Below are 15,279 nucleotides of genomic sequence, written 5' to 3' on the forward strand. Positions count from 1 at the left end.
GGGGGGCTTTGTAAGGTCCAGAGACATACCCAACGACCCATTCCAGTTCTACGACCCTTATATCACCAATAGCTGACTCCTTCCCCTGCTAGGTGTTCTGCCTACCTCTCGAGGTACTCTGTTCAGAAGGCTATAAGGTTTTAGCAATTCTCGGTATTATGGCCATGCCCATCTCTGTGTAGAATGCACGAGTACCCTTCCTAAGGTATTGCGAAAATGGCCCCATTAGGCTATGATTATAATTTTGGTGATTAATGATAACATAGTCAATAGGACTAACATGTTTGTCAAGAATATATGTTAGTTGGTCCCATGGATGCAATACATGAAGAAGCCACTGTAACCAGGATAAAGTTAGACTGACTTGGAGAAGTCTCAGAAAGATTTGCCTCATCAGATGGTCTGGTGCTCTGGGTGTTTAAACTCACCGGAGTATATTTGTCAAATGGGAGAGAGGCCTGAAGACCTCACCGGAAGGTCCGGTATTTGAGCAGAGTGCTCACCGGAGCAATTCTTTCGGAGAAGGTGTTGTGCTGAAGAATGAAGGTTAAGCCTCACCAGATAGTCCGGTGATTAGTGGGAGTTACACTGGAGCATTTCCAGAGAAAAGAAGAGGAGGCTTAACCCATCAGATGGTCTGGTGTTGAGAAGAATGAATGCATCGGAGCAATTTTACCAGAAAAAGATGTAGCCATTGAATATCGAAGGTTCAACCCACCGGATGGTTCAGTGTGAATGGATAAACACCAGACAATACACTGAATAATGAACAGTGCAAAGAAGCAGAATGAAGTTCAAGGCATCGTATGGTCCGGTGATGAAGGCTGTGTAACATCGGAGCATTATTTTCAAAGAGGGTTGCATTAGCTCGGTTGGCTGAAGTCAACTCACTGAATAGTTCGGTGATGAAGTGATGTGCACCGGATGCATACACTGAAGCAATTTACACAGAGAAGAAGGAAAGGGTTAGATGGCTAAGGATAACTCACCGGATAGTCCAGTGATGGAGATCAAGTATTCATAGATGTGTTCGGTGTTCATAGAGGCTTGAGTGTGGTTCTAATGGCTAGTTTGTGAGAGTGTACTCACCGGATGATCCAGTATTAGTACTACTGTTCTCACCAGATCATCTGATGTTAACAGCTTTTCAGAGCCATTGGGTTAACGGCTAGTGCGCGGGTTTGAGGCTATAAATACCCCTTCACTCAGAAATTTGACTCAGTGGCGTGCTGCTAGAGTCCAGAGAAGTTCATGTACACTTGACAAGACATTCAAGCCACCAAAATGCTTAAAGTGATTATCCAAGGTGACTAAGCACAAGATTATAGAGTATTTTGTGCTTATAGACCTAGAGAGAGTGTTTCTAGGTGATTGCTTCCTAGAGAGTGGATCAAAGAGTGATCCAACCATGTACCAAGTCGTACGCCAGCACCTTCGAGTCTTGGTAACTCGCCGGTAAGCTTGTTGACCCTCCGACTTGGTGTTGAGTGGCGGTAACGCGATTGTGCAGGGATGCAGAGACCCTTGCCTTGGTGGCTCAAGCTCCAAAGTGATCAAGATGGCAAGGAACCGAAAGAGAGGCTAGTGGTGAGACCTTACCTTTGTAGCTTGGTGGCTTATCCAGATGGAGGCCATGTCTTTGTGACTTGGTGGCTCAAGAGCCGTGACCGGGTGCTGACCGGGAATATATCCTTTATGGAGCTCTAACGTGGACTAGGGGTGGCATGTATGCCATCGATACCACAAGAAAAATCCTTGTACCGAGTTTGCTCTCTCTATCTTATTTATGTTTCCGCATTTACATTCTTGCAAATATATTTTCTTAGATAGGTTGCTAGTGCTTTGATGGGTAGAGTGGACACGTTAGATAAACCTAGAATATATTTAGATAAAAATTGATATAGGTTTCTCTTGTGTTGTTTTTGGAGCTGAAATAGTTCTAAGTGTCCTAATTCACCCCCTCTTAGGACGTCATTGATACCTTCACCTGTGATCAACGTCGAATGCATTGGCAAAATCTAGCGTACCAGAGCATGTGGTCTCTCCGGAGCCCCCTTCCGTCAAGGCAGGTAGAGGAGACTGCCTGGCAGCTAGATTCTCAAAAGACACTGGTTTAACAAGGGTGCCCCGGGTGCCGTCACAAGAGACACCATGAGGGCAGCCCCATGCATGAGTGCCCCTCGGCTCGAGCACCCAGAGCCACTGAAAGGTGGCCTGCATGGCTGTGGCCTCAGCCATAACCCATTGGGGTGATGTGAGGTCTTCGCTACACCATTGTTCGAAGGCCTCCACGCCAGCCTAGGCCAGGGCCACCGCCGGGTTAGCGGTGGTAGGAGGGTCGCTGTTCTGTCCGGTGACAGAACTAGTGAGTGTACATAGCTTGCATGGTTGTGGTGATCGTGTGGATCCTCGCACAGGCGTGACCAGGGAGTTGGCTGGCTATGCTGCGGCCTTGGTGGTCTTCTTTTTGGGTGGTATTCTACCTCTTTTTGTACTTCTATGTTTGAGTCCCCACGGACGGCGCGCTATTGGTGAAAGAAAATATCTTCCATGAATAAGTGCGGTCAAAGCCTCCTCTGGAGAGGAGACTCAAGCTTGAAGAAGAAGTAGAGAGGAAGGAATACCGATGTGTTAATCACCAAAAGATTGGTCCCAAGACTTGATCGCCACGGGTACGTATTTATAGTGCCATATCGGGTGTAAGTATATAAGTATGCTCCTTACAGAGATAGTGACACATGTTATCAATATATTACAGAGACCTAGACCGGTTGAATCAAACAACATAGGTCTAGCTAGAATACTTTTACCCCTACATAAATATACTATCTACCATGGCAAATAGAGTGGTGTACACTGACCAAAAGAGTAGGACTTAGGCCTATCATAAACTGCGGCGCCGCTCTATCCCAGGTGTCAGAGTGGCCTCCACTTGTATCGAAATGTCAAGGTAGCCACCACTTGCACCGTGTTAACTTTCGATCAATTCATGTCAAGCCAATTGCAATTAGTGTTCTTTTTTTTTGCAGATATTCCCCCCGAAAGTTAGCTACTTCTCCTGTCTCGAGAAGTAGTGTCTAGAGGGGTCCATAACCTCTAGGAACTTTTTAGCTTGGTTCGGGGAGTCCGTAGCTTGAGAGCTCTGAATGAGCTCTTTATAACGTCTTGTTAGTGATGTCTGTGGGCTAAAATATTTCCTCCTACAACATTCAATTAGGTCTTTAAACCGTCAATGATACAAGCTGTTGTCACCCTCATCGCCCCCAAGCATTAGTCGGCACACCAGCTAGATGTCGGCAACGCCTTTCTTCGAGGTCGCCAGCACGAGCGCATGTACTGCTAGCAGCCTACTGGATTCATCAATGCGGACAACCCTGACATCACTACTACAGAAAACCCTATCATTGCCGGCTCTAAAGTGGCCATCACTGCCGGTTTTAGAGCCGGCAGTGGGCAACGGGCAGTGACAATCGGAGATTATCACTGCTGGCCTAGACACAGGTAGTGAAGGGCTTCAGCCAGTAGTGATTGTCGGTTATCACTTCCGGCTGAAAGATTCAGCCGGCAGTGATACAGTCTGGCCCCGATTGATTTTTTGAGCCGGAAAAACTAAAAAAAAAAATTACACCCGAGGAACCCCCACGCCTGCTCAAGTCACAAATCACGCTATTATTCGCGCGAAATACGTGCACGTGCGGTTCGTGTCACTCGAACCTGAGACCTCTCAGCTCGCACGATACATCCTTACTATCCCACCACAGAAGTACTTATGACAACAGTAGCTATGCAATCCCTTTGATATCTTCTGTCTGAAACTTCAAATGATTATTTAGACATCTAAATGACTTCAAATGAAAAAGCTTTCAACTACAAAATTGTAGATCTCGTCGAGGGCTACAATTTTCATATAAATTTTGTCCCCATCCAACGTTTTATGAAAAAGTTATGAATTTTTAAGTTAAGCTATCATACATTATCACTGTCGACTCGTGTTACGAACCGGCAGTGATACCCCCATCACTGCCGGTTCATAACACAAGCTAGCAGTGATACCCGACCAGTCATTATTCACTCGACAAGTCGCATAATTATTCATGTGAAATACGCGTGTGTGCGGTTCGTGTTACTCGAACCTGAGACCTCTCAGCTCGGGCGATACGTCCTTACCATCTCACCATAGAAGTACTTGTGATAACAGTAGCATATGCGATCTTTTGATCTCTTCTGTCTGATACTTCAAATGATTATTTGGACATCTAAATGACTTCAAATGAAAAGGTTTTCAACTATAAAGTTGTAGATCTCGTCGAGGGCTACAATTTTTATATAAATTTTGTCCCTATCCGACTTCGTATGGAAAGTTATGAATTTTTAAAGTTAAGCTTCATCCATTATCACTGTCGGCTCGTGTTACCCGACCAGGCACTATTCACCCAACTAGTCACTGCTCACCTGTTATCATCGCCAGTGCTTCTTATGAGCTAGCAGTGATACCTATTATCACTATCGGCTCATAATATGAGCCGACAGTGATACTTGACGAACTATCACTACGGGTTCATGACTAGAGCCGTAGTGATAGTTCAGGTATCACTGCAAGCTAGTGCCTTCACTCACTAGTGAAGTATCACTGCCGACTCAAGTATTCAGCCAGCAGTGATGTCTTTCATCACTACTATTTCATAAGCCACATTCGCTGATTCTTCCCACACGGCTTTTAAATCGACAGTGATACCTCAACACTGCTGACCCATTAACAATCGGCAGTAATGAAACGACGCATAAGTCTGATTTTGTAGTAGTAGGTTGTGTGCCTCCTGTCCAAGCCCCTCTGTGGGCTTAAAGAGCCACCGCATGCCTATTCAGTATCTTTATCGAGTTTGCGCTGATGCGTTCTGACACGTCGCTCCTCGACATGACAGCAAGATGGCCTACTTGCTACTCTACGTCGATTATATGATACTTAGTGCCTCTACCATAGCTCCTCTCTAGCAACTCACTGATCGTCTTCAAGCAAAGTTCAGCATTAAGGTCATAGGCCCTCTGCACTACATTCGTGGAGTTGATGTCTGGCAATCTTCAAGGGCTTCTTCCTCTCACAGTCCAAGTACGCAGAAAATCTCGTTCAGTGCGTAGGAATTAGCAATTGCAAGCCCATTGGCACGGCGGCTGACACAAGTCTAAGACCTCAAGCACCGATAGCGCCAAACTTAGTTTGGTGGGCTGACGTCGTGCCTTGTTATACCGTAGTTTAGTGGGCGCTCTGCAATACCTCATCATCCCACGTTCTGACATTACATATGCCGGGCAACAAGCTTGCTTACGAAAGCATGATCCCCGAGACTGCCACTTGGCCCTCGTCAAGCGCATTTTGGGTTATATTCGTGTCACTACATCATTTGCTCAGCATCAACACCTCATCATTCACCGACATTACTGCGTATTCAGACGCAAAATGGGTGGGCTGCATGGACAATAGGCGAGCGATGTTGGGATATTGCGTTTTTCCTTGATGATTCGCTGGTGTTTTGGTCCTCCAAGATGCAGCCCATTGAGTTTCATTCTAGTGCCGAAGCAGAATACAGAGCTATGGCTAATGCGGTTGCATAATGTGTTGGTTGCAGCGGTTGCTCGACGAGCTCCATTGCGGCGTCAAGGAACCTTCGAGCTCCCTTTTCTTCATGTATCAAGCACACAACAGTTCCTGACGTTCTAACACAGGGCTTGTCAACAGCGTCATTCAACAACTTCAGGTCTAGTCTCTGCATCAGCGACGGCCATGCTTCGACTACCATGGGGTGTTTAGCACCCGGCTCTTCTCACCTTCGCATGACGAAGTCACCTACAGGAACGTGCCGTGGACTCTCTTGCTATGCCTACGCGTCGCTCGCCATGCCAACATCGCCCGGGTCACACACTCGCTCGTTCTGTACTATTCCATCTATCGGCATCTCTGAAAAATTTATCGCTAAAAAAATCGATAAACCCAATAATTCTATTTATTGACGAGGCTCGTAAATTTACTTATCGGCTGAAAATTTTAGTAATTTTTGAAATTTGCTCTTTTTATTCCATGATCCAACACATGAGCAACAAAATGTCGGTCCGTAGGTCACAGTCCGTCAGACCACCTCTCCAATCCTAATTCACTTATATGCTATGTTTTGTATCAAATAATTTGGATACCATCTATGTGATTTTTTATAGAAATTGAAACCTTTTTTAAATTTTATTTGAAAATTTTTATATATCACTGATATAATTTTTATAAATCCGATAATCTTGTTTATCGCTAATCTCCGATAAAATTTTCAAGATTAACATGCCCACAACTCGCTCTATGCCCTCCTGCTCTCGCGGGTTCACTCCAGTAGACTATGGATTAGTTACAAGCCTAATGACTCTTTATACATGTATAAAACACCAGAGATAATCAACACAAGTGTGTATTGGATCTCAAACTGATTCAACGTCAATAAGGTTTCTGGCAGCACAAGGATCTGCGTGACCCCTCCTTCGCTGCTCCATCTTCAATCTACACTTCCTGCTTGACGATCGATACAGCCGCGAGTCTCCACCACATCGAACCTACGTGGCTTCAACCATCGATAGAGAGTTGATTTGTAAGTCTGTTGATGGATAATACTAGCATGTCTGCTACCATTTTACATGATGCCTAGATTGGTTACATATCTGCTAGTTATGTCTACAGTTTGCATATTATTAGGATCAGTTACGTATGTAGCAATAGTTATACTATCATTTACATAGAGAACATATGGTTTACGTATGTAATGAATCCGTTACATTCATCTATAATTTACATGAACATTTTACAATTTACTTTTGGATGTCTGCTACTTAGTAGAATATGCCTCATACAGAATAATATGTATATCATACTTATATAAAATGTACGAATTGTGACGGATTCAATCGATCTTCACCATTCACTCGAGTTGATTAAAGAGTCATGTGCAAAGTTAGATCGTGTTTCTCCTTCAAATATATATTTAATCTCCTTATTTTTTTGCTTTATATATCTAGATGTCCAATATTTATCTTCTATATATTTTAAAAATATATTCAATCTCTTATTATTTGCTTTCTATACTTAGATGTCTAATATTTGTCTTTCATACATTTACCGTTGGATTTCTCCAGAGGGTATGCCACCTCCTGCACTTCGTCTACATCCGGCTTTCTAGAGAGGATGCACCACTGACTGCACGTTGCCTCCACCGCTATCAACCACAGAGGTTGTCTCCGTCACGTTATCTTTACACTAATATACTATACGAGAATTATTTTCATCCCCTTACAAATCAGTCACAATCTTGATTCACCTTATAGTGTTGCTACGGATAGCTAACTCTGGACGATACAGTCTTCTCCATCCTCCTATCCAAGTATTTGTCATTCTTCTTCCTCCTGAAATTACATAATTATATTGTGAATTTTGTATATGCAAGTCTCTCTTTTATTATACTATTATTTTTTTCTTCTTCAGATTACTATATCGTAGATTAATTTTACGTGTATAAAATACATGTACAATTACTAGTTTTCAAGAAATACAAGCATCCTTAACATATTTTTTTTCTTACAAGTTTGCCAAATTCCATCTGCAATTTCCAATTTCCATTTGCATAGCACACAATCGTACGAGCTTAAAGCCATGTTTTTCTTCTCATGAGATTTCCTGTGTTTAGTCTGTCTCTTATTAACAGCGAGAACAATACTTTACGTTTGATTTGGCAAGAAGATTTGCAAATCCATCTGGAGGCATTATGTGAATCGGTTTGTGCCTATCACGCATCTGTATGCTTTTGGGGGAAGAAAATCTCCATTGCCCCAGATGCTATGTTTCACCGATAGTCACGGAGGGTGCTAGCACAATGGCGTTTGATGTTTTACCCCAAGACAGTGGATACCAGAGGCACTGCTGCTCTTAAAGTGCTAAGCGGATCAGCGACGGCAAGGTGCGATAACGAAGCTTGAAGCTGTCAGAGGAGTGCTCCTATGCTCGTGCAGATCTCATTGTCAATGAAGGCATCCAGGAAGAAGAAGCAGACATGTATTCATTGCTGGGGACAACTCTTCTACAGCAAGAGAATGCCAATGTTAACAAAAATTAATTATATACTTATATATACTCGTTATATCGATGTATCCTTATTTTTAGGTGATCGTCATACCATCATACATGTATCTGTATTGGTGTATCGTGTATTAGTGAAACTTAGCCTAGATGTATAGCCATGCGTCTGAAGTTGTATCCAGGATTACTTCTTGCAAGAGTTATAGGAGAGCTATGTACCGGTCATAAGCTTGAACTGACAATGGCAGCTGAAAGAGGCTGTAAAGAGGTGTTGTTGTCGAGGCCTGTGCTATAGTCAATCTGCCAATAGCGTGAATATCAGGCATATCAATTTTAGGCATTTGCGCATTCCATAAATCTTGCCAGAAGAGAATTAACCTGCCATTCCTTTGTAAACATCGAGAAGTTCGATGTTATCTGATTATCTCTCCACCATTGCGAGTGCTCTTTCTATGTACTCCTATTTTTTATACTGATTCTATCAGAAATTCAGAATTCATAACCATCTGATTGACAAGCTCATCTATCTACAGCTATGAAGACACCTGAGCACCCCCTGATGCGGCCATGCATGCTCTGTTTTTCTGTGCTGTGCTCTGCCCTGCCCTGAATCTTGAACTTGAAGACTCTAGCTTCTTCTTTGATTTTTTTTCTTATTTGATTGATTTATCCGTGAAAATAGGTTTATGGTCGCTAAATAGTCGCGATCGCAAATATTGATATCATATACTACTATAGCATAGCAAGATTGAATTTTTAAATTTTAGTATAAGTAGGCGCATGCCTTCATTCAAGCTATAGTAGCTAGTTATACTAGTATACATTCCAGATAACATGTCTCCATCGATCCATCCATGGAGCTACGAGATGACACACGCGTTGGGATTCTCGTCGCTGAAGTACTGCGGCGCCGGTGGTGGCCTCTCCGCCATGCCGTAGTTGTAGTACTGGTACATCATCGGAGGAACCGCCGGCTGAGGCGGAGGCGGAGGCGGGGTCATCCACTGCATCATGGCCGGCATGGCGTAGGGGTGCATCATGACCATCCTCCTCGCCATCATCGCCTCCTCCTCCGCTGCGGGGTTGTAGTAGTGCTTGTGGCTGTACGGCCAGTACATCATCCGCTTCATCATCTCCGGCGGAAACCCGTCCACGGCCACCACCTCTTGCTTCGCCTTCTCGTCCCCGCCTCCTTCGCCTTCCTTCTTCTCGACACCGTCGTCCGACTTGGCGGCCTCCACTTCCTTGTCTCCCTCGGCGTCTTTATTGGCAGCGGCGTCTTCCGCGGGCGGATCCTCCTTCTTGTCGGCCTCGGCGGGCGGTTCCTCCGGCTTCTTATCGCCGTCCTCCGTCTTGGGCTCCTCCTCCTTTGGGGTCTCGGGAGTCGGAGGAGGGGGCACGACGGTGGCGAGCTTGCCTGTGCGACGGTGGATGTACTGGACGAGCTTGTCGGCGGACATGGTTCCAGTGACGGTGAGCTTGCCGGCGCTGGAGTTAGCATCGGCGGTCTGGACCCCTGCATTCATGCATATCAGCAATTCAGCATATGCCATATATGCTCGCAGGCGTGAATAAGTTGTAATCGTTTCAGGTACCTACCTCTCATCTTCAGGATCTTCTTCTGCACTTGCTCCGCACAGGCCTCGCAGTGCATGTTCACGAGGAGCTCCACCGTCGTCACCTCGCTTACCTGTGAATGAACGACAGTCGGCGGCGGCTGGTCCTCCTTGGCAGCGGTGCCTCCATCTGCTGGTGGAGGCGGCGGAGGAGGAGAGATGACGGTGGCGTTGCGCATGGTCCTCTTGCGGAGGCGTTCGCAGATGCCCTGCGGATCCACGATGCCCTTCACCGTCACCTGGTTCTGCGCCATGTCCACCTCCACGCCTTCCACTCCTACACGTCAGTCAACAAATTACCATACTACTACTATCCAGAAATTAATTAATTACTTAATTTAGTTAATTAATCGTGGTCAATGGGCCAGTGCAAAACAACAGAAAAAAGAAGATTACCTTTGCATCTGAGGATGCATCTCTTGATCTTGTTGACGCAACCGGTGCAATGCAATTCGACGCCGAGGATGACAGGAGTAGGAGGCGGCGGCGGCTCATTGCTGGCAGCCTCGTCCTCTTTCTTCTTCTCCTCAGCTTCGGCCTCAGCTGCCGCCTTGTCTGCCTCTTCTTTCTTCTCTGCTTCTGCCGCGGTTGGTGCTTCTTCCTTCTTCTGGTCCTCCACCTTAGCCTCCTCCTCCACCTGCAAACACGCGAAATATACAGCTAACACATCCATTCCTTTGTAACTTGTAGGTTTCACAGACCAAACAACCTACCTAGCTCACTATAGATGAACAGTCTGAAACTAGTTAATATTATTGCTTGTAGCACAAACGCGTATGCATAACTAGCAGTAGCATTTACCTTCTTAACTTCCTCGCCCATGGAGATCCAACTGAAGAATTGCGAGTAGGCAAGACAGAACGATGGCCGGAGCGAGAGAATGAGTGGCTAATTAGGCGGATCGACCGAGGGCGCCTCGATCAGGAATATATATTAGCACTGACTGGGAGCTCTTCTCTTATGGCACATGTGAAGATATAGCAAGCTAGATGCCTAGATCCTCACGGCGGCAATCAGTGTGCCCCGAATAAAATAGGGTCTCGCGGATACCCGTGCAACCGGATTGACCCACTGACTGAGTGAATGAGTTACTCACCCCTACGTGGAGTGAGCACTATGTATGCATAGATCCAAGCAAACTATTGCGATTGGGACGACCACCAATAATTTCTCTCTTTTACAGTAGCAGTCGGGGTTTTTGATCTCTCAGCTGCCGGTGGTGGCTCTATCTAGTACTAGCTAGGAGCACCAAGGAGGCCGCAAAGCAACGCAAGGCCACAAGCTTGTGCACGATCAGTACATACCACGAGTGGGTCGAGTAGAGGGGGAACGAAGATGTGGTGAAGGGGGCGCTTATATAGGCTCCATCGACGAGCAATATGGTTTCTGAATGTCCGATTGTGTGAAATACTTCAACGACAAGTATGCATGTAAAGTGTACTGTGCACACCGATGCTAACTTTTTTTTTTTCCAAGGCCGGCCGGCTAGATACTTTTAATTTCCTAATATTCAATGTTAGCTCAGAGTTTGGAGCACGAAAAGGTCGAGATGATTTTGGTAAAGACATGCAATGCATCCTGATGACAGAGAGAGAGACAGAGCGAGATGGATGCACCGTCACATGGACGTGTTGGGTGGGACTTTTGGAGGGTTCGCGCCTTTTTCGTTTTTCTTTGTTCTTAACTGTTAAATCCACTTCACGATGACTCATCGCCCTGGTTTTTCTGGCAACGATTTGTTGGAAAGCTTATGGCCGTCTTCTTTTCTTATTCATGCAGTAGATGCTCCTTTCTATTGGGATCTCTCACATTACATAGTACCTAGATTAATTCAGGTGGGTGACGAGAATCAATTGCAGAATGCATGTTTGTATGTTGCAAAAACCTAATCGCTGCAGACAAGTAACCTGCAATCTTGGACCATAACAGGCAGGCCAAGACAGTATTTCTCGTACTCCTACTCTGCAGACTATAAAGCTGAGCGTTTGCCCGCAGTCATTCTCAACTTTATAAAATTATAATTAGCGGTAACTCTCAATAACTTTCCAAAAATGTAAAAAGATTCTAAGATCACGATTATCGATGTTACAATCGAGTTTCTGAACTACTACCCAAAGGTTAAACCACCGGATGTTTTACGGCCGCTGGGGGAGTATGGCACTCTTGCGGCAATTGGACAGAAATTTTGAAGTTGTAGTGTAGTACCGCAAGATTCCCTTACTAATGTCATGTCCTTCAGTCAATATATGCATCTATAGGCAAGACATGGAATATACGGAACCTCCTATGCTAGCACAGTAGTTGTTACAGATCGAGACCCCCTGGTTTGGTATGTGATTTTTCAGGAGTACCATGGATGACATCTGTTCAATCGTAAGATGCGTCCTTTCCATCCTTTTACTGATACCATTCACGTGCATCCATGATTTCCGTAACATGGCGCATGTACGCATGCTCGCAAGAGACTTTAGGTTCAGGAATTGTCTCTGCAATGGCAGAGGTTTCTCCCATGAATCCAGAAGGATCCATCGATCGATCTGGCGAAGAAAAAGCCACAACTACTGTATGAGCGACATGCGGCGTGAGCTAGCTCTTCAGCTTTGTTAACCCCACAAACCTGACTGACTGACGGATGATGCAGATTCGTACGTGAAAGAGACTCAAAGTTGGGACCTCGGGAAAACGATCGATGGACGACCTCGGTATATAAACAACTCTATGCACACAGTAATTAAGAGTACTTTGTTCAACTCCATCGATCGATCGTATTTCCCAAACTGCCTCTTGTAGCTTTCTGTGCTCTCGATCTGCATATTCTGCGTGCAATCCGAGATCTCTTTCTACGTACGCGAGTGCGTGTGCTCCGTTCTCGTTTCGTAAACCACTCGCTCACTCCAGACTCGGACCACGGAATGTGGATGGGTGGTTGAGAAAACCTGCGCCGGTTGCATCAGACGGTGCCCCTCTTGAGTCACGGAGTACGTGGCGCACACTCTATTGCCGGCGGATCCATGTGAGGTGGTGGGACATGTGTCTAAATAGATAATAAAGATTGGGTTATATATAGACTTGAGTTTAAATTAGATGCGCTATTAAAATTAGAGTTGTACTCGGACTTGTATTTTCGGGTCTATAAATATTGGGTACCACCGTGTAACCACAACAACGACAACAGATGAATACGGGGAGTATCGTCTATATTCATACTTTGAGGATGTAAATAAGATGGCCGAACCTCATTAAAAATATCGTGTCTTAATGTGTTAATTTTGTGGTTGGCTTAATGATCTTAGTGATGCTTTAGCTAAACTCTAACAAGTGGTATCATAGTCCAAGCACTACTACAGAAAAGGTCATCACGACTGGTTCAAAAATATCGTTACTGCTGGTTTTAAACTGGCAGTAATTAAGCGACAGTGATAATTCATGATTATCACTACCGATTACAGAACCAGTAGTGATTGTATATATCGTTGCCGATTTATGTAATGGATCAAAAATGATAGTTGGATTATAACTATCGGCCCATTACATGAACCGGCAGCTATAATCGCCACCCCATCTAGTACAGTTGTTGTCAACAATAGAATATTCATACAACAGCACATATACATTACAATTCATCACATATATCTAAACAAAAACTTCAATCACAAATCACATCTCTACATACATTATTAATATGTCATTCACAAATATTCTTGATTGGACATTTTATTTGCAAAGCACGTACATGATTAACATGTAAAATCACATTTCATTCACGATTAACTCTCTAAATCACAATTTATTTCAGAAATCTTACGGTTCCCTTGTGTTGGGATCGAAGTCCCAGACAAGATGGGCCTTCGGGGGTGGAACTAGCGAAGGCTCCTTACGGTGACGTGTACTGGAAGTATAACAGTCTCGGTTACCCTTCATGTTTACACTGTGGCTCTATTTATAGCCCGTACCCGGCGATCACGGACCCGGTTTACACATATTACCGCCTAACCTGCTACATTCCCGGAATATCCCGGGGCAATATAGTACAAATAAGCATGATCCCATAATTACAACAGTGCCCATGACAATTGGGCCCACTGTCCAGCTGTTTTTCCAACCGAAGGGTATCGAAGCCCTCTCCGTCTGACCTCTTGACGAGCTGCCTTCGCCGCCTCCTGGCGAAGGCCTGGTCTTGTCTTCGCACCGAGCAAAGGGCGCAGGACGCGAATTGGAGCTTCGCCCGACAGTCGAGGCAAATCAGTCTTCGCATACGCCAATTCGGTTATGGAAGATGCAACCAACACAGCGGTTGTCCCGCAGCACCTCCAACTAACTTCACAGTTGCCTTCGGGTACGGGGACGGCAGGAGATGATCCCCAACACCTTGAAATATTCATGCAAGAGAAATAAATAAGTCATTCAACCTTTGTTACTACACGAAGTTGTCGAACTCGGTAAGTCCTGAGTGCTCAACGAAGGAAGCGCTTTATATGTCGGCTCATAAAACTTGTCTTTCAGACTTATCACTTCATCATTGATGAACCTAATAAGTTGTTCTTAAATGGCGTTGAAGTGATGTTGCAAAAGTTTACTTATGTTGAACTTGATTACCTGCAATTAGAACAATTGAATAAATCAATCCTACAAAACACGTGTAGAATCTGAGAAGATTGCATCAATATATATTTAGATACCTCTATGTCATCTTGGAGCACCCTATCACTGGTGAATGTGTGCATTAACTCACATACATAGAAGCCACATAAATTGTTGTCATGTTCTTGCCTATTACACTGAAAAATGATATGAAATATTAGAGGCATGTAACTAGTCATTTAGTAGGAATTTGAGACATGAATATTACGCACATACCAGAAAGTTGGTTTGGACAATGATAGTCTTCTGGTATGGATGGAATCAAACATTGTCTTGACAGTATCATGTGAATGCCCTATGCTTGATTATGAATAATATTACTAGATTTAGATTCAATCGAATGGAAGATTACTAGAGCGAATAAAGAAATGATCAACTTAACCTATTTAGCAAGTCTATTACAGGTTGAAATTGTGTTTATGGTCTCCTTTGTGAATCAGATACAATGATCTTGCTCATGTCGGGCTGGATGACAAGTAGGATCCATTGATACCTGCAATATATATGGAAAGTAGTGCATAAAAGAGCAGAACGAGCATGTAAGGAAACACATATATAAAGTTATAGGGTAGAAGTATATATGTCTTATATTGTAGCCTGAGCATAGCCTTCCATGCATAGATCTCAGTTTCGTGTGGTTTCTCTCTAACATGCTTTTCCTTGATAAGTGATAGGTAGAGGAATCCTACTTTGTCAATGCACTATTTTCTGTATTTCTATATCCATTCTACATAAGAAATAAGTTAGAGATGTAATTACATAGTAGAAGAATATAAATCTTCATCTTTGTACATGGAGGTGATCATTTCTCTACCCACTTTCATCTTTTTCATATACCACTGATGGAATTTCCGCATTTGATAGAACATGTTAACCATCACATCTGGTTTGACCAATGGTTTGCAAAACTCAAAGTGTCAT

At 44.2% G+C, this 15,279-nt stretch overlaps 1 protein-coding gene across 1 annotated transcript; it reads right to left on the minus strand.

Annotated features, from left to right (window-relative positions):
- Positions 1 to 8,846: 8,846 nt before the first annotated feature.
- On the minus strand, positions 8,847 to 11,050 carry LOC133901024 (heavy metal-associated isoprenylated plant protein 9). The gene is made up of 4 exons (XM_062342318.1): positions 10,519 to 11,050; positions 10,114 to 10,354; positions 9,701 to 9,994; positions 8,847 to 9,617 (listed from the first exon to the last, which is right to left on the minus strand). Exons 1-4 carry the CDS (start codon positions 10,537 to 10,539, stop codon positions 8,962 to 8,964), a joined length of 1,212 nt encoding a protein of 403 aa, XP_062198302.1. The 5' UTR covers positions 10,540 to 11,050; the 3' UTR covers positions 8,847 to 8,961.
- Positions 11,051 to 15,279: the final 4,229 nt, after the last annotated feature.

This window comes from Phragmites australis, chromosome 19 (assembly GCF_958298935.1).
Source record: "Phragmites australis chromosome 19, lpPhrAust1.1, whole genome shotgun sequence".
NCBI classification, from domain to species: domain Eukaryota; kingdom Viridiplantae; phylum Streptophyta; class Magnoliopsida; order Poales; family Poaceae; genus Phragmites; species Phragmites australis.

Excerpts from the sequence above, each read along its gene's own strand:
- LOC133901024 (XM_062342318.1), bottom strand. The coding sequence starts at position 10,539 with ATGGGCGAGGAAGTTAAGAAG. Across the intron at positions 9,995-10,113 it reads ATGCATCCTCAGATGCAAAG|GAGTGGAAGGCGTGGAGGTG; the intron begins GTAATCTTCTTT and ends ACTGACGTGTAG. Across the intron at positions 9,618-9,700 it reads GAAGATCCTGAAGATGAGAG|GGGTCCAGACCGCCGATGCT; the intron begins GTAGGTACCTGA and ends GCATGAATGCAG.